Source organism: Neospora caninum, chromosome Ib (genome assembly GCF_000208865.1).
Source record: "Neospora caninum Liverpool complete genome, chromosome Ib".
NCBI lineage: Eukaryota > Apicomplexa > Conoidasida > Eucoccidiorida > Sarcocystidae > Neospora > Neospora caninum.
Window position 1 is genome coordinate 278,284 of NC_018386.1, and position 24,510 is coordinate 302,793.

General features: G+C 52.2%; 5 protein-coding genes across 5 annotated transcripts; 3 read left to right on the forward strand and 2 right to left on the reverse strand.

Annotated features, from left to right (window-relative positions):
- Positions 1–1,504: 1,504 nt before the first annotated feature.
- On the reverse strand, positions 1,505–6,607 carry NCLIV_002700 (conserved hypothetical protein; the record flags this gene model as incomplete). Its single annotated transcript, XM_003879768.1, has 9 exons — positions 1,505–1,661; positions 2,174–2,241; positions 2,597–2,905; positions 3,374–3,546; positions 3,692–3,861; positions 4,349–4,576; positions 5,097–5,994; positions 6,074–6,110; positions 6,371–6,607. 9 exons carry the CDS (start codon positions 6,605–6,607, stop codon positions 1,505–1,507), a joined length of 2,277 nt encoding a protein of 758 aa, XP_003879817.1.
- A 3,438-nt stretch (positions 6,608–10,045) lies between these two features.
- NCLIV_002710 (conserved hypothetical protein) lies at positions 10,046–12,839 on the forward strand (the record flags this gene model as incomplete). The annotated part of the gene is made up of 2 exons (XM_003879769.1): positions 10,046–10,091; positions 10,594–12,839. The coding sequence occupies 2 exons, from the start codon at positions 10,046–10,048 to the stop codon at positions 12,837–12,839; spliced, it is 2,292 nt and encodes a 763-aa protein (XP_003879818.1).
- Positions 12,840–15,389: 2,550 nt separating this feature from the next.
- On the forward strand, positions 15,390–18,872 carry NCLIV_002720 (conserved hypothetical protein; the record flags this gene model as incomplete). Its single annotated transcript, XM_003879770.1, has 1 exon — positions 15,390–18,872. One exon carries the CDS (start codon positions 15,390–15,392, stop codon positions 18,870–18,872), a length of 3,483 nt encoding a protein of 1,160 aa, XP_003879819.1.
- A 1,906-nt stretch (positions 18,873–20,778) lies between these two features.
- On the forward strand, positions 20,779–21,750 carry NCLIV_002730 (conserved hypothetical protein; the record flags this gene model as incomplete). Its single annotated transcript, XM_003879771.1, has 7 exons — positions 20,779–20,996; positions 21,054–21,118; positions 21,179–21,238; positions 21,293–21,363; positions 21,418–21,487; positions 21,522–21,601; positions 21,658–21,750. The coding sequence occupies 7 exons, from the start codon at positions 20,779–20,781 to the stop codon at positions 21,748–21,750; spliced, it is 657 nt and encodes a 218-aa protein (XP_003879820.1).
- A 225-nt stretch (positions 21,751–21,975) lies between these two features.
- On the reverse strand, positions 21,976–22,544 carry NCLIV_002740 (related to CG16984 PROTEIN, related; the record flags this gene model as incomplete). The annotated part of the gene is made up of 2 exons (XM_003879772.1): positions 21,976–22,218; positions 22,341–22,544. 2 exons carry the CDS (start codon positions 22,542–22,544, stop codon positions 21,976–21,978), a joined length of 447 nt encoding a protein of 148 aa, XP_003879821.1.
- Positions 22,545–24,510: the final 1,966 nt, after the last annotated feature.

Here is a 24,510-nt window from a genome sequence, read left to right on the forward strand (position 1 = left end):
CACACTGTGTGTCCTTACTCGAGAAAGGAAAGGTCTGTGGGTTGCCCGTTCTGTGCTTCAACCGCTGGTGGTTACTCCAAAAATGGAACAGCGTCTTGCCCCCTAGCGAAAAGGTGTCAAAATCACCATCCGTACTGATCAGCAAATTCTCGAAAACAGATGACGGCGTTGCAATAGGATGCTCTGTTGATGTGGTGAAATATGTGTCGGAGGCTTTGGGTGGAGCTTGACCTTGTGTCTTTGTGTTTTCTTCTTTCTGGCTCGCGCTACCACACTGAGCACAGTCTCGTTGTTCGCTGTTGGGATTGACCCAGCATCTAAAATGGAGGCAGCGGCCTCTGGTACGTCTGGTGGTCTTACAGGATAGAAGCTCCACCTGGGGGAGGGCCAGGCAGCTGGCGAAACCCGCGCAGGGAAGACACTCCCTGTGGTTCGTCTGGGTCGCGGTTCCTTTTAGGTGAAGAGTGTCGTCTGGCCAAAGAATTCGGTTTATGACTGAACCAGATTGGTACGTCGGCACAAAGGGACACACAGGGGAAATAGGACTGATAGACAGGTATACAGTTATTCAAGTCGTCGATAGAAAGAGGCGAAAAGGAAGAGGAAGTCCAGTCCTTAGACTGTCTCGCTCACAAGGAGTCGGACCTGGAAAGGTGGCTGTTTGTGCAGAGATTGTCATTTCTGCAGACAGTCAGAAAACCTGAAATGGGACAGGAACAATGTACCAATTTTTCTGGAGGCGACCGCTGGCTTCCTCGTTCCCTAGGCCCCTGACCTCCGGACAAACAATACACAATACTACGTACCGTGTATAAAAAATAACGCCAAGCTGGTACCTCGGGAAAACTAGACACGTACGTGTCTTGCGTGCGTATCTTTCCGACACGGCTTCAGAAAGAAAAGCACGTGAAGTGTTTCGAGAAAAATATCCTGTCAAGAGATACAAAAACATGAAGGAGACGCAACCGGCGACCACTGTTGAGAGCCCAGAGCCTCTATACTGCGGAACCACAAAAACAGGGCCCATTTTGGAGACCTGGGAAGGCGGCAGCGAGGGCGACTTGTTACCGGGCACACGGACGCCGGCGGGGCAGATGGAAACGGAAAGTGCAAATTTTCTGCCCTGTGTCGCGTCCACCGTACCGCGCCGTCGATGAAAACGGGACAACGCCCCGAGACGGACCAGAGCCAAACTTGGTACAGATATACCCTTCCCTTTCTCTTCTTCGTTCTGGTCACTAAGTAGACGAGTCAAAGGTCGGTTCACATTGGGCACGCGGAGAGCGACGCAAACACAGCATCTTCCTCCCGTACACAAGTGGTTATCGGTCGTCTAGGGGAGATTGTGGCGGTGCATACACCGGCAATAGCACTGAAACTCGTGCGCTTTCCTAGATTCCGAGTTAAAGCCGGACTTCCATCTCTTCATTAGACGAACTCCCTTGAAAGAGGAAACCTCAACCGTCGAAAGGGAGGCCACCATCTTGCGGATGTTTGCAAGATTTCAGTGCCCAGGAAGTTTGTAATTGTCTCGAATGCCCTTTAGAACGTCCACCCACTCCTGGGCATCTCGAACTAGAACCGGCTCATCGCCTCGATAAAACGACTTGTTCGGCCGCATGAAGTATCTCTTGTCCATCACACGGAACCAAGTCGGGTACCTGAGAGCGCGAGCACGCACGTGAAGGGATGCATTACCTTCGCGAGTGAATCCGCGTACTTGTACAAATACACATCCATGAAGATCACGCTCCAGAAACAGCAACTCGCTTTAGGAAACGGTGGCACCAGTGATATACAAACACGTAGATTCTCTGCCTAAAGGCTGACAACTCGTGAACGCGACAGAGGACACTGCGCGTAAACCGCGACTTGAACACCGCCGGTCGGTAGACCGTCAGACTAGAGTTTGGGAACCTTGCGCGTGCCTGCAGGACTGCCATGGAAATAGGCACCAGAGAGGCAACCGTAGCGGTATTTGTGAACCACCCATGACAACAGAAGCGGCAGCAGCCTGTTTTTCATGGGGCAGGAATCATGCACGCGCGTCCGCGCGGTGGTTGCCCTCTGCCGACTAGGCAAACTCCTCGCGTCGAGAGCCACATGCTTGGCTACCTGGGAATTCTGGAAGTTTTCTCCACAGCCAAGCTGACACGAAGACTTCTGAGCGTACCTCATTGGATTGCATTTCATCAGCCAGGGCACGTCGCCGAAACCGATATCTTTGTACGCTTCTGGGACCTGCGCCAGTTCCAGCCAGAGAAGGCACAAGGCTGCCTCTGAGGCCCATCTACGCTGCGCTGCCGGTGCTTAGAAACTTTTTTCATCAACAGACCGGAGAGTCCTCGAGGCTTTGCGCCTAATAAAGTCGTCAGCCTGCCCGACGCCGGCAACTTACCGGCTCTCGCATTCTTTTACGGACTGGAAACTGGGCTGTTTTCTGAACGGATCGACTGCTTCAGACTGCAACTTTGTAAAAAAACGTTTCCTTCTTGTCCCTCGATTCTGTGCCCGCGAGGACACAAACACAGTGGAGGAACATCGCGTCCAAACTGAACAAAAGATGGGAGAGGCGACCCCTCGCGTTATGTCCTACCTTGTCAGCGGCAATGACAGAAGCACCAACTTGACGGTAGTCACGGAATTTCTCCCAGACGCTGCGTTGCGCCAGATCCAAGTCCCCATTCACCAGGTGTTGGTACACACTCCAGGGCTCGTATCCGGGTTTGACGTCGTCGACGGGGATTTTGCTCATTAGGAACGGCAGGTAAGACATATCGCTCATATGCCATCCTCCATACAAGTACAGCGGCGGGTTCAGCTGCGATGGGGCGTGGCGCAAAAAGACGTGTCCAAGGAACCGCGGGTCCGCGACACGATGCAGATATTTGACTGCCGCATACTTCTGTAAAGAAATGTCGCAGACAGGAGAGAGGCTGACTTGATGCGTCTTGCAGCGATCACGCACTCAGACACTGTGGGCATGTGAAAACGACGGAAAACGTGCGTCGCTGACCGTTGAACGACGAACCGGACGGAACCAAAGGCATGAAACATCTCCGGTGCCACGCCAGAGGGGCCCCTAGAACCAGAAGAGCTTTTTTAGGCCAGTGAGGCTGGCCACGGGGTCGAAACCCAACCCGACTGCTTTTCTACGACTGATGTGGAAGCAGGAGCCGTGTGTCCTTCATTCTTCTTTTTTCAGCAGAGAGGGAACACGCAGATATGGAACCGGCACGCCTGCTTTCGCTGCAGGATTCTCCTCCGTTCTTTTCTGCACAGCGTCGGCAAAACACGAAAGGCGAGTTGAGGAGCTGAGAGCTGCCGAGGCAGCGCCAGCGGGCGACTGTGCGCGCGTCAGCCTAGGCCTTACAAAGGTGTCCATAAGAGGTCCGATCGCATGCGGAACGTCTGTCGAGAGGCCTGTTTGAGCACCAAATTCCTTGGCGGCCATTGCGTCGATGTGGCCAGGGTAGTGCACCAGCGCCCATCCGAGGGTAGGTTGCTCGACCGGCTCGCAGAACTTTAAATGACGCAGTCGGTCTCCTGACGTGAGGGAAGCAGGGACCAGAAGTAGGGCCACATCTGCAGCGAACTACTGTTCTTCGCTCCCGCACTCCCCCCGCAGCACACCGAAAGACGCACGTCAGCGAGCGGGGCCGTATAGCGACAGAGTTGTTGGCAACTTTACCTCGAATGATCTCATCTGGGTCGCCGGTCATGATCAGGTCGTCCAAGCCAATGATGGGAGCCGATACGTGAACATTGCCGGCCGTGTCAAGCCCCTCATTGAAGCGTGCCAGCATCCATAGCAAAATGTCCCGACTGGTGAATTCGAAGTGCCAGCAATAGTCGGAGTCACTGCGAAGCACGGCCACAACGCAGTCGAAAAACGTGGAGACGGCCTATGAATACTGTAAATGCTTCCAGGAAGAAAGCAGACACACCTGCTCAGACTTGAAGCCGCATTTCGTTCGGTTCCTGGGCAGCGGCGCAGCAGGCGCTGAGTGCACGCATGTACAAAAAGATTGGTACTTCTGCCCGGCCGCTGCGTACCCGCTTCTGTATCGGGCAGATGAAGAAAGCAGTGTAACGGCGAATTCGGGCGTAGCCCAACAACGGCACTTCAAGAGGGAGGGACGCAGAAAGAAGTCGCGGCCTTAGCGGACGGGACAGTGCAAGCTAGGATGGCAAGGTCCACCACGTTCTTGACACCACATGCTCAGCATTTGCCCAGCAACGATACTGGTTCCCCTCACGCGGAGGTGCTGGAACACACTGCCTGGACACACAATCGCTGAACGCTGCATGGAAAACCTCTGTTTTGGCCGCAAAATGGCCAACTTACCCTAGGAACCTAGCCATGCAGCGCCGGGCGAAGAAAAGGCTAAGGCCTACAGGGAACTCGAAGTAGACGATTTTGTGAAGAAAGCGCGCAAATCGCTGCCTGTTTTGCTGAAAGAGCAGAGGCTTCTCGAAAAGCCCCGTTGTGTGGTGACGGGATTCGAGGATCACGAAGTAGTCGACTGTGTGCTCAAGCTCGTACAAACGAACCTCCAGCATGTCCAAGTCATACCTGAGAGAAAAAGACACGTCGCCCAGGCGAGTGCAGGAACCGACGAAGCGACCGCCAGCAGCCGGTGCCTTGGTAGACTCTCAACGTGAAGCCAAGGAAGGCGACAACAACTGGTTGTACACTGAGTTTGTGACTCAAACGCCCACATCGGCATGCACCATCGGAAGCACACACGCCGACAGGGGCTCGCACACTGCGCTGAGGAATGGCGTTAACGTAGCACGGGTCTTGACCTAAGGATCCAGGTACCCCTGAATCTGATGTCACCAGCCACGTCTGCGAGCGCCGTGTCCCACGACAAACAGCTGTCACTCTCCGCAAGCCTAGGTTTGCTGTCGGGGACGCCTCTTTGCGTGCGAAATGGAGACACAGACGTACAGGCATTCACAGGTGCCCGTTCCTTCCGCGTAGCGGTTGGGGCCTTGTCCCGTGTCGGGTCTGTGGGCCGGTAGCGAGGACAGTGCGAGGTCGTGCGCAGGCAGCGCTGAGCGACAAACCGTCTGGAAAATCGAGGCCTTACCCAAGAATAATGGTGTCGACAATCTTGACCGGCTTCTTGCGTCCCTTCCCAGTGAAGGCGCCCCTGTGGACCCTCCGCGCTTCTTCACAGAACTCCTCCATAGTCACGTGGGGTGGACTGGCGTCAGGGTGTGACTTCGCCACCGTGGTTTCAGCCAAGCTGCCGGAAGGCGCACCTTCAGAGTGGTTTCCCAACGCAGCTCTTCGCTCTGCGTCGGCGGAGGCTCCCGTCTGTTCCGCGCGACTTTCCTTCCACTCCTGGCGCCCTTCGTGGCCTCCGCCCTGCGCCTGTTCTCGAGGAATGACACTGTACGACGGCGGCGGGTGGCAGTTCGGATCGATAGGAACTGGAGGTTCGATCTCGACATACGGGCCGACCAGAGCGAGAATGGCAGCCATTTCCTGTCTGTACAGCTCATGAAGGCGGCGGTCGATGGGGAAGAAAAGAGTAAAGGCCTTGCGTATATACTCCGGCGCGTGATACCGCCACCGGCGGGCAGCCCACGAATCCTTCATCCGCCAGTCATAGAGATGCACAGCAGCATCAAAGGAGGGAAGGCATGCAGATGCGGTTGTGGCAACGGCGCTTCCGGGTTCTTGACTCTCTGTGCGAGCCTTGCCTGCAGCTGTCGATTCGTTTTTATCACTGGCAGGCTCCAACGCAGAACTGGAGCAGAACGTCGTGTTCCCTTCTCTGCGAAACGCATTGGCGAAGGCGCTGGACCGTGAGACTCGGTCTCTAGATCCTGGCAACACCGGCTCGGGCGAAGAACGGGTGCCTCCCTCGAGGACAGGCCGTTGCAGAAGAGGGTCCAAGTCGTCACTGGGAAAGAGAGTGTCGAATGAGTCAGACAAAAAGCCAAAAAACGAGGAGGGAGGGGAATTCCCAGCGTCTCCAGCTGCCGAGACAGCAGAGTTTGAAATGAAGAACCCGTAGGAGTTTCCGAAGAATGCCGATCTTAAATCGAAGATGTTTACACCCTTCCTGGCCGTACGACAGAGAAGAAGCATCACACTGAGACACACCACGAGAGATAGAAAAAAACAAAGGGCGCAGCAAAAGCCTCGCCAACTGCTGAGGGTGGGCGCAAAGGCGAAAACGCCTCTTGACCGTCCGCCGTGCAATGACGAGGCGTTGCCACCACATCGGCCGTCACCTGCCTTGTGTTTCCGAAGAGAGCTCGCGTCTTGACGCCAGCAATCGGACATCGAAACGCCGCCGGAAGAACGCCTGTGCGCTCTTGCACTGCCTCGTCTCCCGCAAGCATCCCGTACCCTGTTGAACGTCGATATGCGCGCCTCCTTTCCTTCGTTTTCCCCCGGGTCCTCCGAAAGTTCCACGCGCCGGCGGTCTGACGGAGTACCACCGGAACTGGGATTCCTGCTGGCATCTGAGCCCGAGAAGGGACTTGATGCGGCCGTCTCCAGCTGACCGGGAAAGGCGTCGGCCGCGTCATCGTGGAAACAGCAGCCCGAACGCGCCGATCCTTCGCGGCAATGTTTCCGCTTCATGTTTCTTACGGTGAAGCAATTGCGCGGCGTGATAGATTAAAAAGTGAGCCTCACCCTTGGTACCGGCCTTGTGGCCAGCAAGCGCAAAGGATCGCTGAGCGCGACTGGACAGGACGCAGAGGCGGCGGCGTGCAGACGCTCGCGAGAGCCCCCGCCGACGACTTCTCCCGTTTCTTATGCCAGCCCGCCGTCGTGGGTCCCACCCTGGGCACTCTCAGTTGGATCTGCTGTTCGCCAAGATCGTGCAAATGTCGTCGGAGACGGTTTTGGCCTCTGGCTGCCCTCACCTCGACCAGCTGGTTTAGGTCTTGAATGTCTTCGTTTACTGGATCCCCGCACCACTAGCTTGTTTTCGAGAACACTCAGTGGACACATGAGCCTATTCCGGGCACATTCCGGCGTCGGTGCAAAGAGTGGCCCCAGTTTCCAACCAAAAAACACCTGCGGGTCAGAGGGTCGGGAAAGTGACAGTTCAGAAGAGCCTACGAGGCTACTCGGTGAAGGAATCTCTCCTCTGAGTGTTTCCCGCACCCAAAAGGAGATCAGGACACCTCGCCACGCAGCAATGGAGAACAAAAGGGGCTGTGGCCGTTGAAGTTGAGAGACGGATCTGTCCGTGTGTCAAAAGAAAAGAAGGACGAAGACACGCGGACGTGCACCGGAGATAATGGCTCTACTGCCAGGGCAGTCCTGGCAGGCAGTGTACCGGAGAGCGAACGCGTGGTCACCTCTGTTTCTGCTGCAGCGGAAAAGCGAGCGCCGCACGACTTTCCACTTCTCTCAGTCCTTTCAAGAAGGTACACCAGTGACCGCCTAGTTTCACTGACGGGGTCTCGGTCTCTCCTTCCAGTGTGTGCTTCTTCTTTTTCTCCTCGTTCTCCTCAGGCCCAGCGTGACAGGCAGCCAGAAGAAACGAGGAGCAGTCAGGCGTGGCACACACAGACAGGAGCATAAGCATATCACTGCACACGCACCCACGGAAGATCCGTGTAAATGGAGAAATGGTTTACTGGTTCAGCCGGATGTGTGCCCTCGACAGGACTCCGTCGCCGTAAAACTCTCCAGAAGAGTAGTGGTGGTTTCTCTCCGTCGCCTTCGTTTTCACAAGGAGCTGGAAAGCGCCACCTCTGAAACCTTCACACTCACGTTCTCTCTATAGCTGAAGCCCTTTTGTTTGTAAGGGAAGTATGCGCCTCGAAGATGGAAATGACGCGCCCTCTAGGCGCCCCCTGAGAAAAGCGCGACCACGCCCCCGGGCCCGGTGCCCTGTCGCCGGCGTGCTGGGCGACGGTCGCACGAGGGGAGACAACGATGAGGAGCAAGGAAAGAACTGGCATGCGGCTGTAGAAAACAGAAAAGAAGGTGTTGCTTCTCCGTTAAGTACAAACATCTCGCTTTCAGGCTTGGATTCTGACAGTGATCCAGGTTCTCTCCCGCGAGCGCGGCCAGACAAGACACAAAAACGCTGCATGCGCACAGCTGTTCGTTGAAAGCAAGCAGGTTGAGAAGCTTGCATGAAGATGCCTCCAGTGTAGGATTTACGACTCGACAGCATTCGCTTTTGGAGGGCTGAGGGCTGATCTTTCAGTGTACCGTATGACCATATAGCTTCTGACACCATGGATCGCCGTATGAGTGCCGATTGTGCTACGGCGTTATCGTAGTGTTTCAGGAAGTTGCCTCTGTTTCCGTATATGCATATATGCGTCGTGCATTTACGTATTCCTGTGCAGATAGGAACACAGAGGCGAGAACTAGTGAGTCACATTCATTCTTGGCAAATAGCGGCTGGACAGCGGCTAGCCGTGGGGAACCTTGTTGTATATGGCACGGAAATTCGGAGATTGGTGATTCTCCCTCAGTTGTAGAACGTGGGTAACGCGATGTTCGGCATCCACTCGAGCTCACACCTGAATGGTAGAAAAGACGTCGAAAGATGATGATATGTGTAGCACAACGCGGGTAACTAGTGCGCCACTTCATGCACTGCGGCCACCCCTGTGGCGGCAGCAGGAACTCTTGGGAAAGTTAACGCTGGACTGTGAGAATGGCCACCGAACTGAGGTATCATTTTTGGAGAATGCCGCTGCTTGAGGTCGTGCCGTTCCCTTGCTCGATGATTCTCCTTAATTTCCGTCATGAGGACTCCAGCTTGCCTAATTGCTCCAAGCCGTTGAACCGAAGCGGGGGTTAGCCTCATCTTGCCACACCACGTGTGGAAAGTGAGACAGCGTCGCCCGCATAGAGTCATCCTGAGCGTTTCCCTCTATTGAATATTTGTGGCCTTTTAATGCTGCACTGCTGTCTGGTGCGCAACCGCGTTCCACTGAAAACACGGACTGCAAACTCCACTCATTGCCACCTGGGTCACCTCGCATCTAACCCGATTTTGAAGGACTTGAACATGGAGCTGATAGGCGCCGCCCATCGTTGGTACGCAGCAAGGATGATCGTCACCCGCCTATATTCGGAAAGCAACGACAGTAACCAGGTTGACTAGCTCCGGAGGTCGGGGTTCTAAAAAGAGAGTATCGATGGGTTAGATGCACACCATCCTTTCTGGAGCACGATTCTTTTCGCTGGATACGCCAGCCCGTAAATATGAGAGAATCGAAAGAAGCAAAACGGCATGGTATTAGCAGCAGTAATTCCACCCATACACGTGAGGTTGTTGCTCTTCAGTGGCTGTGTCGAAGCGTTAACTTGATAGAGTAGACAGATGAGCGTCTTGATCATTCCTGAAGTAGAGGGAGAGAGCTGCAACGCAGTCGCTGGAGTCACTCAACCAACCAGGAGCGGATCGTGCCAGTGGCAGAACTAGGCGATGTGTCTCCACTCCCCTTTCACCTCTTGGGGTGACTCAGCAGTGAAGAGATGGTTGTGGGATATGCGGAGGCCAGAGTTGAAGAGAAGGCCTGCAACAAGTCCAGTTAATCAGCCTTCGACTTTTTTGTGTTTCCACATTCTGGTGTGTAGTCCGTACACAACCTGAACGCCAACATCCGATTGTGGACTGCAGTCTTCTTCTGGAGAGCGGCCCATCTTACCGGTGCCCTGCATTTGCGGGAGGCTGCTTGACCTTTACGTTCTCGTGTCGTTTGCGGCAGTTCAAGCGTTCTCCTGTGGAAACCAATGCTGCCTCCAGCTGCTTCGCCTTGACACTACACTAGGCTGTTGCCCGGTCGTTTGAACGGTTTTCGCGTGCACATGCAAAACGATCTGCGACCGATGGGAAGCGGCTAGCTCGAGACAGGGGAGCGTTTCGTTCGGCTGCGATTCAGTATCAGCCAGTATACATTCAAACTCGCTCCTGTTTATTTTCCTTTTGAAGCTAATCGTATCCCTTGGTTTGTGATGCCCCGCCGCATGTACTTGTTCTCAACCACCAGGCTTGACGCAGGACAAAAAAAATCCGTTCCATAAGCCTGCCAAAGAATGATGAAAGCGTGTTCCTCTGCCACACTCTGCGGTCTCCTTCTCTGGGGTAAGACATCGGGAGAAAAACATTTCCCAAAGAAAGCCTCTTGCCACGGTATTCTTCGGCGACCTTGCATAATTCCATAAGTGAGATGGTCATGCCCTGCTTCGTATGGACTAAGATCTCGATAGGTTGACAGGCCCTCAAAACCTTAAAAGCAGCTTATCGTTTCGGTCGCCTCGGGATCATGTGATTGCACTTCTGCAGCGTTTGCCGGAGGGTGCAGCTACAGCTAGCTGGAGACGATGGAGTTGAGATGTGGATTAAACCGGGAACTGGTTCTTGTCGCTTCTGTAGTAATAGACCAGTGTACACGAGGCGGTCCCCACGTCTTCTTGATCTGTGTGCTGAATCATCCGAAAATTTAGACACCGAAAACTTAGATAATTCCTCTCACCATAGGAAAAACCGTGTAAGGCAAGGAGACGCAACATTTGCACTCTCAGACTTATCTCACTTGATGACGTAGCAAATTCTTACTTTTATTCTGCGTTTTGCTTTTGCTCAGCTGCGGCCTCCCTCTCGATTGTTGGTTGCGCTGAGGACTCGCCCGTCGTTGTGGATGGCGCTTCAACGACTGCTTATGAGAATTTTCTTCAGGAGCTTGTCTCCAGAAAGCTCCGCCGAGGACCGCGAAATCGCTTCCTTGCCTACCCTTCTCAATTCCAAGGAAATAGTTCCTCAAAAGAGGAAGCCGATCTTGTTCGGCTCCCGGGCTGGGCTCTTCCCGGCATCGTTCTGGATCTTCTCGCGAGCTATGGCATCAAGAAGAAACATGAAATATTTTTGCAACTGCTGGGGAAAATGAGTTCAGAATTGGATTTGTTCGAGAGGGAGTTAACGGCAGGTGACACGACCGACTGTATTCCAGCGGCACTCAAGAGAGCAACGCAGTCTCTTCTTATGAGCCACCGACTGTGCCCACCGACAACACAGAAGGACCGCGATGACACTCTTTATACCGAAACGGTACTGGAGGTTTTTGGGAATTATTTGGATACCGTTTATGCTGATGATATCCTGGCGGTCGAGGAGCGGGCGGACATTTCTTCGCCAAGGACGCAGTCTGTGGAGCACAGAAACCCAAAAAAGTTGGGACTGTGGGGAGACACCTCCACCGACGACTGTCATGCGCCAGAAGCTCCTGAATCTCGTTACTACCTCAGAGATTCTCCTCACAAAGGTCAAACTCTGGCCGCTCGGGAAACCCTAGCCGCGGTGGACAAACCTCCCGGACATCAGGCACAACCTATCGCAGCTGAAAAAGAACCAACCGATGCCAAGAGGTCAACAGTGTTCTTGAATGAACCGAACACGCGGTATGTTCAAGACGGTCCACGTGGCTCCGAGGTATTTTTAGCTTCTGCAAAAGACCGCTCTCCTGTATTATCCACTCACTCATCTACTCAACCCCACAATGGTTTTCGCTCCTCGTTGCCGATTTCATCGGTGGACTTACCTTTTAGTCTGCTTCCTCAAACCATTCCCAATGCCTCGTCTCCTTTGGAGTTTACCATTACGAAAGAGGCAGCTACAGACGCTGTAGCGCCTCTGGCTCGTGCAATTGTGCGCAATTCTCTAGTGCCGGCAGCCTCCCCGCTTCCTCATGCTGCTGCAGAGGATGTTGGGATCCAATCACGAGAACCGATGGGAATTGGCTACGACGGACATGTTTTAGAGAAGGAAACAGGCACTCCACCAAACCAATATGACACGAATAAGTCTGTAGGTTCTGAAACTATGGAGACCATTATCACAGAGTCCGGGGGCCGCCAAGGGGGAACAGCTACGACTGTTTCGCCGTCTTCGTCTGCGGCACCGCTTCAGAATTCGGCTCCTGCGACCGTTCCTGAGGCTGTGCGGAGCGAGGTGAACGATGGTAAAACCTTACGCATAGCAGCTGGGACCATGGCATCATCATCGACTATATCACTGCAACAGCGCCAGTCCACCCACCAAGCAAGGGAACAAGATCATCGAACGGAAGGACACGCACCTGAAGGGTTGCTAATAATGCAGAGGACAGTACCAGACAGCTCGTCAACACAAACGCAAGCCTTTGCTATCGACAATGCAATTCCTCTTGTGCTCGCTGACAGCAAAATTTCAGACCACAACATGACTTCTACCGAACGCTCCTCAACTTCGCGACCTGTTTCTGCACCTTCTCCACCTTTGACTCAGGAAAAGGAACCTTCAGCGTCGATTGGCACACAAGCTGTTGCTGGGCCATCCGGTAGTTCCGCCTTTCAGGCTGCCTCGTCTCAGTTACCCCTGCCGATCATCCCCACGCGACAATCTGTTTCAACGGTATCTTACAATATACCCGCTCTTCGGGTGCTGCAAACCATTTGCAAGAACAACGTCGTTACCTGCAAACGTGATTTCGCTCAGGGAGTTGCGGAGCTGCTCGAGTATGGGAGAAACCGTCTCCAAAAGCCAGATCCGAGTATGGACAAAGTACTCGAGTCTCAAGACACACCCTTCACGAGGACTCGTGGGAACCAAGGTTCGCCACGAGTTGCAGTGGTCTCCGCCACTCCCAGCGGACGCAACACGGAAATAAGCTATTCAATCGAGCAAGACGAAAGGTTGGAAAGTGCAAGACTTCTCCAGAAGTTGTGGGAAGAAGTTAATGGGTGTGTCGAGAACCGAAGCAAGCCAATATGTAGCGAAACACAGGCTGGCAGAATGACAGCTTCTCTTGGACTCCGGGTTAGCGTCTTAGGGATCAAGAAAGTGGACACGAACTAAAACTTCGGTCTGGCCTTCGCAAAACTGGCAACACTGTTTGCCAAAAAGGCGGAGTTTTTTTCAGTCGCGGCACATCCTTGCATCCTTTCCAGGTTGTCGCCGGGAACGAGGGTGCCAGATCCCTCCGCGTAACGGCTTGCATACGAGGTGTAAATTTGTAGCGGTCGTTCTTTTCAGGACGCAAAAACAATATGTATTTGAATTTGTGCCCAGCTTCTGACAAGGACTCACTGTGGCCTCTCCTCGAACTTCTGTGTGGCGTTACAATGGCTTCACCCAATCATCCCTCAATCCACATCGTCGCAAAACAATTGCAATACCTGCTTTACCTTTGTGTCACCATCGGCCGTATTCGTACTCCGAGAGAAATGTTTCCTGGTAGCGAACAAGTAATTGGATTAACGCAAAAAAAGGAGCGACCGGAATTTTTTTTCGACATAGTCTTCACCGGCTTGTCATGCGTCAGCATACGCCTGCCTCGTTATGTTCACGTGAAGCCATCTGTTGCCAGGAACGTGTCTGTGGTTCCACGGCTAACACACCGAAACAGACTGTTATACTCTAGCCCTGCTCACAAGCAGGTCTGCCAGCTCATGATGTGTACACTCAGCTCCGCCGAAGCCTACTCTCTCACAATAGCACTAGAATGATGCAGATATAATTAGAGATATAAAGGCAAGACCGTCGAGAGAGTGTAGACTACTGCAGTAATATATCCCCGGCGTTAGGCGAGTGCACGACGACATCACTGTGAAGAAGCTGCCGAATGTGCGACATGCAGCATGTAGACCTGAGGACGCTTTTTAGGTGACAAGGAATCACCGTTAACAGAAGCCCACTCTCACAAAACCCCGGGGATGAGAAGCCTCACCGTAGGCGCAACTTTCCACTATCCGATGGGTGGAACAAGCCAGTGTATAGAAACCGTAAGCCTCACTGCCCGTGATCTGCTTACCTCTGTTGAATTACTCGCATTTCCTATTCCTATAAACAGCATATGTTGTGTTCAAAGTCTAGTAGAGAAACGTGAGCGCCACGGACGGCCTCTACTCCGGACCTGTCACCACTTACGCGGAGGATCTGACAGTCGTGGAATCGATCTACCTCGGGCACAGGGGAATACTGGCACATGGGAGGCTACATGCATTTCTATGTAGTCGTGTGTCGATGCTTTCTTTTCTGCCTTTCAAAAATGCCGGGACACCTGACTGATAATGTAATGCTGTGTCAGTGATCTGACAAGGTTAACGCGCAGAGCAGAAAATCTGAAACTGGATTTCCTAAGAGGCGAGGTTCTTCTTTAGTCTGGCATATGTCTGACACACAGCGCGCCCGACCCGTTACTGAGTGATTGTGTGGTTACACAGACTCCTTCGAATTTTTGAAGACTTTTTCCCTCCCAAATGCCACAACAGCGGTGGTGGCCCAGGTGTTCCGTGTGAATTAAAATACACAGGAATACGAAAGAGAAAGTGCATGTTTTTCTCTATTTCACTGGCTATCAGATAGGATGCATTTTCCAATTAACCTGAAAAAGAGATTGCCTCTGTTTTGTCTCTTTCGTTCGAGCCTCCACAACACTGTCAATCGAGAAAAGGTGACTTTTTACGTCCATCATCTTTTTTTCCGTTTTTGTCCTTGGCTGAACAGGTCTTGTGCTCCAGCTTGGAGCATTTCCTAGCCCTATCAACGTTGTGTGTTCCAAAGGAGCCCGTTTTCCCGGTGGTGCTTGCTGGCATTATGACAGTACAATGAAGTAGCCCATTCTTTTTCATTCAAACGACAGGAAGAATTCTGCTGATTTCGAGCATGTGAAAAAGACTGCCGGGCAGACATATTTAGAACGACGAAACCCATCCACGATTTTACAGTGTTCCCCGTAACGCATATTTCAACGCCACTGGCTTCCCACTACATGATGCGACCCAGCTGCGATCACAGCCCCAATGGGCTAGTTGGTTGCCAAGGCGGCCAAAGGAGAGGATCGTTGCAGCCTGGATACTGCCTCCAGGAGGAGGCGGAATCAACAGACGGGGCGAAGGAGCAGTATGCTATATCAGCGTATCCACGTGGCAGTTGTACTCCGCCATGCATAACCGACTTGCGCAACAACAACTCATTCGTTGGTTCATTCTCAACGGGAAAGGGATTCAGCACGTGGGCTCCCCACATCTCACCTTTCGAAACCTTCCTCCTTCCAAATAACCAGAAGAGGGCTCAGCCGTGAGTTCACCACCTGACATCTGACTTTCCATTTTTAGGGGGACCCCGCCGCAGATAAGTCCTATCTGAGTCTGTCCCCGTTCAAGATCGTGCACTACTATCGACCACAGGAAAGAAAAGCCATCCTGCTACAGATTGCGTGCCTCATGTGAAGCTAACTCGTCAATAGTTATTTCCAAATGTATGAATACCACCGAGCAGGCCGCTACGGTGTTGGTTCCAGGCTTCGCAGCGTGTGCGAGAGGTCTGAATATATACAGAACTCCAAGCGATGTGAGATCAAGACATGCCTGTCACTTGCGTTGTCTTAACGAAAATGCTTGCAGCATGTCAAGTCAGTCGCCTCAAGCTTCGCTTTCCCCCGCTGCTCTCCTGCTCGCCGAAAAGACATCGACCACGCAAGCAGCCACCCCTGCTGCTGCCGACAAGACTACTAGTCCGGTACTGCGCTCCCCTGAGGCTGCCACAAACTATTCGACCAAGACCGGCATCCCCATAGACATTGGCTCTCTCGAGACAGCGTGCACACCAGATGCTCAAACTCCTCAGTTCCTTGCTTGTGGATCGTCTCCGCAGGCAGCGTTTTGTGAGCCGCCTATGCAGAGACCTGCGAATACGTCGCCGTACAATCCAACCTTGCGCTGCTTGCGGGTCGACAGCGATTCGCGAGAACAAAAAAGTATCGTAAGCCGCCACCAGCCTACAGAAGAAGGGACGAGAAGCACTTCTTTTCGGTCTCCCTCCAAAAAACAGTGCGAAACATGGGCAGGAACTGACACCCGAGGCGAAACCCCTCTAGCCGGACAAGATGGCTTGGATGTAAACAGGAAGAGAAGAGTATCTCAGCCGCACGACAGTCAGCGGCGAATGGAACGTGTTCACAACGGCGAAACGAGAGCATTCCCCAAGGGCACGAATACGGGGACTCAGAAACGACACGCGAGCCCGGTTTTCACTACGAAGTATCGCCAAGAAACGGTCTCTGGATCGGACAGAAAAGGAGGTCCAGCGTCTTTGGGTATAAACGCTCCTCATATAAAGGTTCGTTCTTTTGTACCTTTCCAGTTTCACTCTCCACGCAGACTTGGTAGCCACTGTGAACAAAAATGCAGCTGTGCAGAGAACAAGAAGGAAACATCATCAAGAGGGTATCCTTTTGAGTCACAACGCTGGGACAACACAAGGATTCTACCATTGAAAGCGTTGATTGGGAGTGGAGCCATGGGTCATGTCTACTTAGTGGAGATAGAAGGTCAGCAATATGCTTTAAAGCTTGCGGTCCAGAGTGACCCGGCTGCATGTATGTATCTTCGACACGGATGGAGAAACCTTATTCGACTTGAAACCATGTACCTTGCTGAGGAGGCCGCGGCGGCACTGCCCACTGGAGTGGCGCGGGAGAAACCTGTTGAACACGAGACGTCAATCAAAGGGGAAGTAGATGCCGATATGTCAGACCCGACACGCTCGTGTCCGTTCTGCTGCGATGGCTCCGCGACTCCTAGCTGCTCTACGTCAGGGCAGACAGAGAGTAAGAAGGGGGCCAACTCGACACGATATTTCTGCAAGCCTCTGGCATTCTTGGAAGGAGATTGGATTCGATTCCAGGGAGAGAGAGACACAGGCTGTAGCCAGCTGGCTTCTAGTCGGGACGCGAGAATTTCTGGGAGGTCAACGACACCCAACTCGAGGGCTTCTCCGACTCCCCGAGTGACTCCCATATGTGCGTACATAATGGAGTACATCCCGAATGCGTGTCAACTGACGGCCTTTATCTGGAATTTCCACCGAACCTCAGACTTAAGTCAACTTCTGAGGTCTGGTGCCTATCCCCAGGGTATTCTGGCGGCCAAGCGTCTGGTCGATTTAAGCATCCGTGTGGCAACGGCCCACAAGGTTATTGCCTGCAAAGCTGGTATGATTTCTTTTGATTTCAATCCGAAGAATATTCTCGTGAATGTGGAGTTGCCAGCATATATGAGTGACAGGTTGGGTGCCACAGGCCAACCACCAGTGCTCTCTGCAGCGGAAATAACACGGATGGTCCTCTGCAATCCTTCTGCTAAATTCCGAGTCGTGGCAATTGACCTCGATTGCTCGCTACGCGCCCCGTTCTCGTCTGTGAACGAGGATAGCTTACTGCTCGACTGGAGCTGTGGACGCAGAGTAGTGTATTCATGCCCACATGTCTCGTCCATCACGGCTGCATATATCTTGGCGGTGCTGGCGAAGAACAAAGGTGAAGGCCAGTTCGCAAGAAGTGGATTGAAAGAAAGCGTAGCACACGGCGCCATTTGCCGCCGCGTCGACGATAAGAGAAACTTCCTTCACTACATGTGGTCCGAGAAAAACGTCGTCGCCACAAACAATCTTCCATGCACGGGGGTCGCTAATAGAACGGCAGCAGAAAATTGCAAGGGTGGGGGACGAGGAGATACCCCCGCTCTTCCCTTCAAGCCGGCGCATGAGAAGGAGGATAAGCCGCTTTCCGCTCGAGAGGGAAGGGTCCATAGTGAAGAAGAACCACCGCCTCAGCACCACACAAATGAATCGTTTTTTTCCAGATTTTACCTGCCCTGTTTTATATACCCACGAGACCGACTGCCCCGAGACGTATCACAGAAAGAGTATAAGAAATATGGGGTGAGACTAGTTGGTAATCACGTCAACTTGCAATTGCTCGCTTTTATCCTTTGCGAACTGTTGGATTTCAAAAGTTTGCACGTCGTCGTCCTCCAAAAATTTACTACAGAACTTCGCTTGCTCCAGTTGCCGACCGATATTTGCCGCATGTTCTCCGAGCAGGACCAGATTATCAGTTGTTTGTGCTTTTCTGTTCTCACTAAGATGAAAAGCGCTACCATAGAAACCAGTGGCCTGCAGGCTGGTGACTGCCGTGTGATAAAAGCTGTCGCTTTGCCAGATCAATTGAATAACAATGTCTCCAGTCAACCGAACAATCGAGCGCCGACTCGATGTATGAATCATGTTCGAAACCCCATCGCAGAGGACACTCTCCCAGCATTATCTCATGCCGTCACTCATTCCACACGAACTGCCAACAGCGCCACCTGCTTTTCTCCTGCCGTCGTTCGGCCTAAGAATCGACGGTTCCTTCGCACGGCGGGCGCCCATCCTCTTATTATAAACAAGACGGGGCACGGCATTTCACAGCCTTTCGTCTCTGCCGACAGAACTTCTTTTGCCTTCTTCAGAAAGGAGCAGATTGTGGCTTCCTCTCCGACTCCACCCGGACACAGTAAAAAAGACGCGACTCCAGGGACGGGTCTAAATTTCCGGGGAACTTCGGCACCCGATTCCTTCGTGGTCACTGCAGGATTACAGAGAATTCAAAGCGTTCATCAAAACGCAGAGCCACCCCCATCGATGTCTAGCGAGGAGTCAGTGGTCGCGGGCAACAGTGGACGACAAGCCGTGACAGAAACGTACGAGGACGACGGGAAATTTAAAGAAAACGCTCGACCTCTAAGGAACTCGTCAATGGCACACGAGAGGCCAGGAGGGGCAGAGGAGCTGAGGAGACCCTTGTTCACTGCTGAGGAAGTTTCCAAAATGTCGGTTTGGGAGAAAGTCGAGGCTCTGCCCGCTCTGAGTCCACAGGATTTCCTTCCGTCCGTTGATATTTTCGGAAGGAGGTGTCGAGAAGAAATGTCTTCTCTTAACTCACTGTTGCTGGAGTTTCTAGATCCTCACCCGTTTTACGTCCTGCGCAATTACAAGTCGCCTGAACATGCTTTCGACAGCCTTGTCCAGTCGCTGCACCGTTTGAGCCAACGGATCAGCTCCTAAAAAAATACATTTGTAGATTAACGCAGGCAATGCGTCCTCAGCGTTAGACTTCGTCCAGAAGAGTCCGATAGTACGAATGCGTATATGCGTACGTGTGATTGTTTATTACAGGCAATGATTATCTAGATAGACGGAATCGGAGGGTTGCAGCATCCTGAAAACTGTCTCTAATCCTCGAGGTCTTGGGGCCAGGCGCCTTGGCTTTGTCTTCACTTGTTCCTCTACTTGGCATAGAAATGGTTTGTTGAGACGGTTTACTGACGATAAGAAACCACATTTTGAGTGCTTGACAAATATAGTGTATCGGGCAATGGAAGCAGCGCCGAACGTAAATAAAGAAGTCGGGCGAACGCTAGTAACATTGGGCCGGATACCTTCTGTGGGGACGCCACTCTTTACATACACCCTAGTTTTTCCATTTCTGTCGGTGGTTTCCTAGGGTTGAGAACATTTCTGTCTCCTCGTTGCGTTTTTACAGCAGAGACGGCACTCCCAGAAAACATGTGGGCTTGCCCTCGTGTGTGTGCGACAAAACTGTGGTCAGGTAGATCACTGTGAACTTTTACTTTCTGTTGCTTGCTTCTCTGGCATTTTTTCTCTTTTTCGAAAACCGTTCGTCGCAGGGGGAGCACAATATAGTCCTTCGTCGCGTGAGAACTCTCAAATCTTGTGTTATTTCTCGACGCAAGCTGCCCTGAGACGGATGCTCAGCATTGTGGGTTGTCATGTCCACTGTTTCTGGAAGCAGAAGAATGAAGGCGAAATGCACGCTGGTGCCGATCGATAGACTGTCTACACTGTTGGCTCCCAAAATGAGTTTTTGTCAGTGAATATTACCATCTCCATCCCTGGCAACCCTGCTGCGAGAAAACAGTGACCCCGCGCACCGCTGGGGAAAACGTTACAAGCTTTTCACTCTTTGTCCCAGTCGCCTATCGTCCAGCGAGGCCCCTCCTGATTCTAGGCATTAAGCTGTATTAAGTTGTGTAAGAATGATTATTTTTGACCTCGTACGGACCCGGACGAAGTGGAACGCATGCTCTCGCTGCCTCCCCATAAAGAGGTCAGAAGCCTGACTCGCTGATATCTACCCAACTGTTCAGCTATTCACCTGCCTACCAAAGCGTAGTCAAACACTTCCTAGTACGTGCAATGGAATCTCCCAGCTTATCTACATACAGCCACTTACCCACGAGACAGTTGCTATTGAACGTTGGGGAATAGGGTCCCGAACATATGCGCTGTATAGCCTTCCGCTATTTTATTATTCTTTCCCAAGTTTGGAAAGAATCGTTTTTGAGCCAAAAATTCAGGGGAACCGGGGCGTGTTCCTGCGCCGCATAGAGACCGCCGAAAACTGGACTCCACCACTGAGCAGCTCGACAGCGGAGGGCATCCAACATCAGACCACAGAGAACGGGAAGACGACAAAGGAGGGGGAAAAAGAACAGATACTGGGTTTCCGCTTTTAGTTAATATAGGAAAATATGCCGATCGCCGTGTTCTGCCCCATGCATTACCAATTACGGTGTGTAGCATTTCCTATGCTCCTTAACATCACAGCTATCTAAATATATGGTACCTGAATGGTACCCTCCTCTACCGAGAAGGACTCAGACACGTGTCAGAGTGCCGTGAATTATTGGTGTGCAAACCATCCGTGCTTTAAGCGAAAGGGACCAATCGAAACCTTCTCGAAATATTTTTCCACCAGGTAGCAGGGCACACTATTGTAAATGGCGGAGCTAGCGGTTGATACGATCCGGCGTTGCCCGCCAGCCTTCCAGTGTGCTTCCAGTGTGTGTCTCTACAGCGCAGCAATAGAACTATACGACAACCGGGCAACCCCAGGTTTGGTTCGAAAACGCCCTACCAGACGGCACTCGCTAATGACACTCCTGTAATCATGCCGTGTTCAGTCAAAATGGATATGCATTTACGGTTGGCAATACTGTCTGCAGTTGGCTGCACCTGGTGCGTGTTCATTTGCAACGGACAGGGTGTCACTCGGGGGGCCATGCCAGAACCTGCCGCGGGAACACCGGCCACTCAGTCCGCTCCAGTTCAAGAGAGCGAGACAGAGGAACTTCCCAAAGTTGATGTCGAAATGGTTCCTGGACGGAGGTGAGCCTCATGCCCAGCTTTCAACAGTGACGTATCCACTTTTTCTTGGTGTTGCAGGTATAAAACGTCGCGAAGGGCACTGATCAAACTGAAACAGCGCTTCAAGCAATTCATTCATGACGGTAATGCACAGGATAGCGTCCTGGTTCGATGAAAGATACGTTTTTCTTTGCCATTTGCAGAGATTAGCAAAGTCGCACACGAATACGATCAACAATTGAACGCGGTTTCGCCTCCTACCGGTATGACAACTGAAAACCAGTCACTATCCCTGTGCCTGATGCACTCTATCCCAGGGGAAACACGGCTTGTCAATCGGAGCCCAATTGAGGTCTATGAAAAGATGCTTGGAACACCTCCTGCAATCGTATGACTGAAGGCGTTTTTTCTTTCTGGGCGTAGACTATTTATATCGCTCCAGACTCACCCACTTTTGAAGGCCAGCACACAGCAGCGATTCCAAGCGATTCAAGAACACGACGCATCCTCCGGTACGAATGGAAAATGGTATGCTTCATTTCTCAGGCAATTTTATCTGCTGCTCAGGACCACGCGACGCCAATGCCTCTCTGGAGGCGCTCAGTAGTCTCTTCGAAGCTAACAAAGTACGATCCTTTTCCGTTTTTGACGCGCTGCGGCACATTTATGCTCTCTACCTCAGTTTGGAGCAACTCTCGATATGCAGCAGGACGCAACAACAGACCAGTATCTAGAAGCCCTTGCACAAGGGCTAGAACAGCAGGTAGTAGGGTGATTACGACCAAAACGCTGAACAGCTAAGAATTCTTAAGTGGTTCAGAATAATCACAGTAACTCCGATCAGAGGGATCACCCAGAGACTGCAGAGGCCCACTGAGGAGGAAACAGGAAATACCCATGCAAATGGCTCTGTTCCGATGTGATCGCTGGAGCAGCTACGAGTACTCAAGAGAAGTCACTAGAGAGGCACCGAGCAGCCTGAACGGCTGAGTATGCGATATCACCTGGAACTGATAACGATCGTTCCCTTGCTTGCCTTGCTGATGTACTTCTCTATTGCGGCAAGTTGCTCTTCAAAGTGTTCTTTCCGTTTCGCCTTCCCGATAGTGTCAAGCTTCACGATGTGGGTAGTGTTTTGATATTCAGAGTTAAGGCTGTTCCACCTCTTCTTCAATCCACTGAGAAGAGCCATCCTCTCTAACTCTGGCATTACTCGTGCTTCCGACATCCCTGGCAGGCCACCCTGTAGCGAAAAGAGTAACAAACAAGTTACTGATCCACAGGGGTTGAGTGACGCCTTGAAACGGCATGATTCCTCGCCATAATGTAGCAGTCAAGCTTTGCATGTTAAAAAAATACACGTACCCTCGCATCGTCCTTCCGGAGTGACTCGATGTAGGCATACTCGAGCTCAAGGCTGTCTTTAATCCCCTTCAGGTACTCAGGAACTACGCCGTAGTTGGGCTTTTTCGTCCAGTCAAGAAGTCCTTCTGGGTTTTTCTTGGGACGTGACAATATGTTGTCGATGGCATTTGCGGCTACGTGGTTGCGAACGGACTTGATTCCCATGATCTGCTAGGAAAACAGTTTGCCCAGTGTCTATATGAGCTACACAACAAACCACTGCCTGGTCTACCTACGGTCGAGTCCCACTTGCTGACGTTCCACTTGGCAGCAAGAGAAAAACGCTTGATTTGCCCTTCTCCCCGTACTTGGCTGTGCAAATCATGACGCTCCTAAACTGAACTCCTCTCGGATGTAACTCTACTTTCAATGATGCATGCAAATGAAAAACATTCACGAAACGCTTTAACTGCCTTGACACAACTCATGGAGCTTACACAAACTCACAACTCACTGAGCTGCCACGTAGCATCCACAGCGGTACTGTCAACGCCGTACCGGTGGAGGCTTCTAGTGCGGCCTGAAAAGAACTCCGTTGTTTGCCTTCGAGACAATTGAGTGTTCTCAGGTTTCAGCACGCCACGAGCGTTCGTATTCCTATAAGATGGAGAGCCTACCCGACAAACGTATGTTGTATAGATAAAAGCAGCGGAGAGGGGGTCTCCGCTGTTGCGTCCCGTACTTGCGCTGGGTAAGCGTGACCGTTGTCGCATCCTCGTACTTCGACACTCCTATCATCACGCATTGCCTAAACGACAATGGCAGAATGCCGAGGTTCGGTCCTGCGTGACCGTACGCGAATCTTACCGGTCTCTCGTCTGCTGCAGGCGTGGGGGCTTTCCAGCGCTGTTTCTTCTTCGTAAGGGAAAGAAGCTGTGGCGATGCTTGTTGGACCTCTTTTAACGAAGATATACGCGGTGCCTTTGACTGCTTTCGCAGGATAACGGCTGGGTCTGCACGGCAGCATCCTGGAGGAGGTCCCAGGTCAGCTGCCGGTTTTCTGTATTTATGACTACCCTCAGCAGGCGTATGTGTTTCCCCTGAAGGAAGGAGACAACCACACTTATGCCATGCGCTGATGTTCGGAAGCAGATACTATTGCGTGTGCTCAGGGTATGATGGGGCAGCCGTACCAGCAACATTCGATACTCCAGGTTTGGACGTCCCTTTCAAACAGAAAGTTGAGCAAGTAGGAGGGCATCCTGCTTTGTCTCGAGACGCGTATGCGCTGCACTTCTTTGTTTGAATTTCCTCTGGTCGGACTAGATTATAGATACTTTCCGGACCCTCCATATTTCGATACAAAAAATAAAAACACGCGATGAGGACGGGTGCGACGAAGATCACATCAAAGAAAAGCCCGCTTTACCGAGGGGTTTTGCGTACTAATAAAGGGCTCCCCCTTCTAGAGGGATTCGACTGAAAAAACAAACATGCGAAACGGTGGTTCCGGGATGCGGTAGAACAGCTAAAACTACAAAGGATTTCTGGTAGCCGGCCTCTACACGGGCCGTCTCTCAAACGCTTTATAGCCCCGCTGGCAAGTGAGGGGTTTTAAAGACTGCTCATGAAGCGCTACGAAGGACTGTGTGTGACCGTAAGTGTTTCATCCCCTGACTTGAGGAGCGGGCCCCAGATGCGACCTTGTTCCTTTGGGACTGTTTCTGGGGTGCTGGATGAAGCGACGCCGCGTGACGATAAAGGGGAGCCCTGTCTTGTTGATTAGAGAAAAAATAGTTAAGAAACAAGGGAATCTAGTCGAAGAGGTGCTTCTTGCTTGCCACACTGCCTCCTTCTACCCCCTACCTCTTTTCAGCGCGAGCAACGGTTCAACCTCGTCGCTGTCACTACCAACAGCCGACGAGTAGAAATGTCACACGAACATCTCACGCTAAAGGCCCAGCAGTCATTCGAGGCCTCTCCACAACAGGCTGGTGGTCGACGCCCTCACGACATACCCGAATCTTGTAGCGAACATGCTCAACACCCGTATGTGAGAGTCATGCGACTACAATTTTTGGAAAGTGGGGGCGGGCGCGCGGGTTCTTTATTTGACGTATTGCAGAAATCCTTCTCATATCAGGGGCAGCCCACACGAAATGCTTGACACATAATCATCGACTCGGAAAAA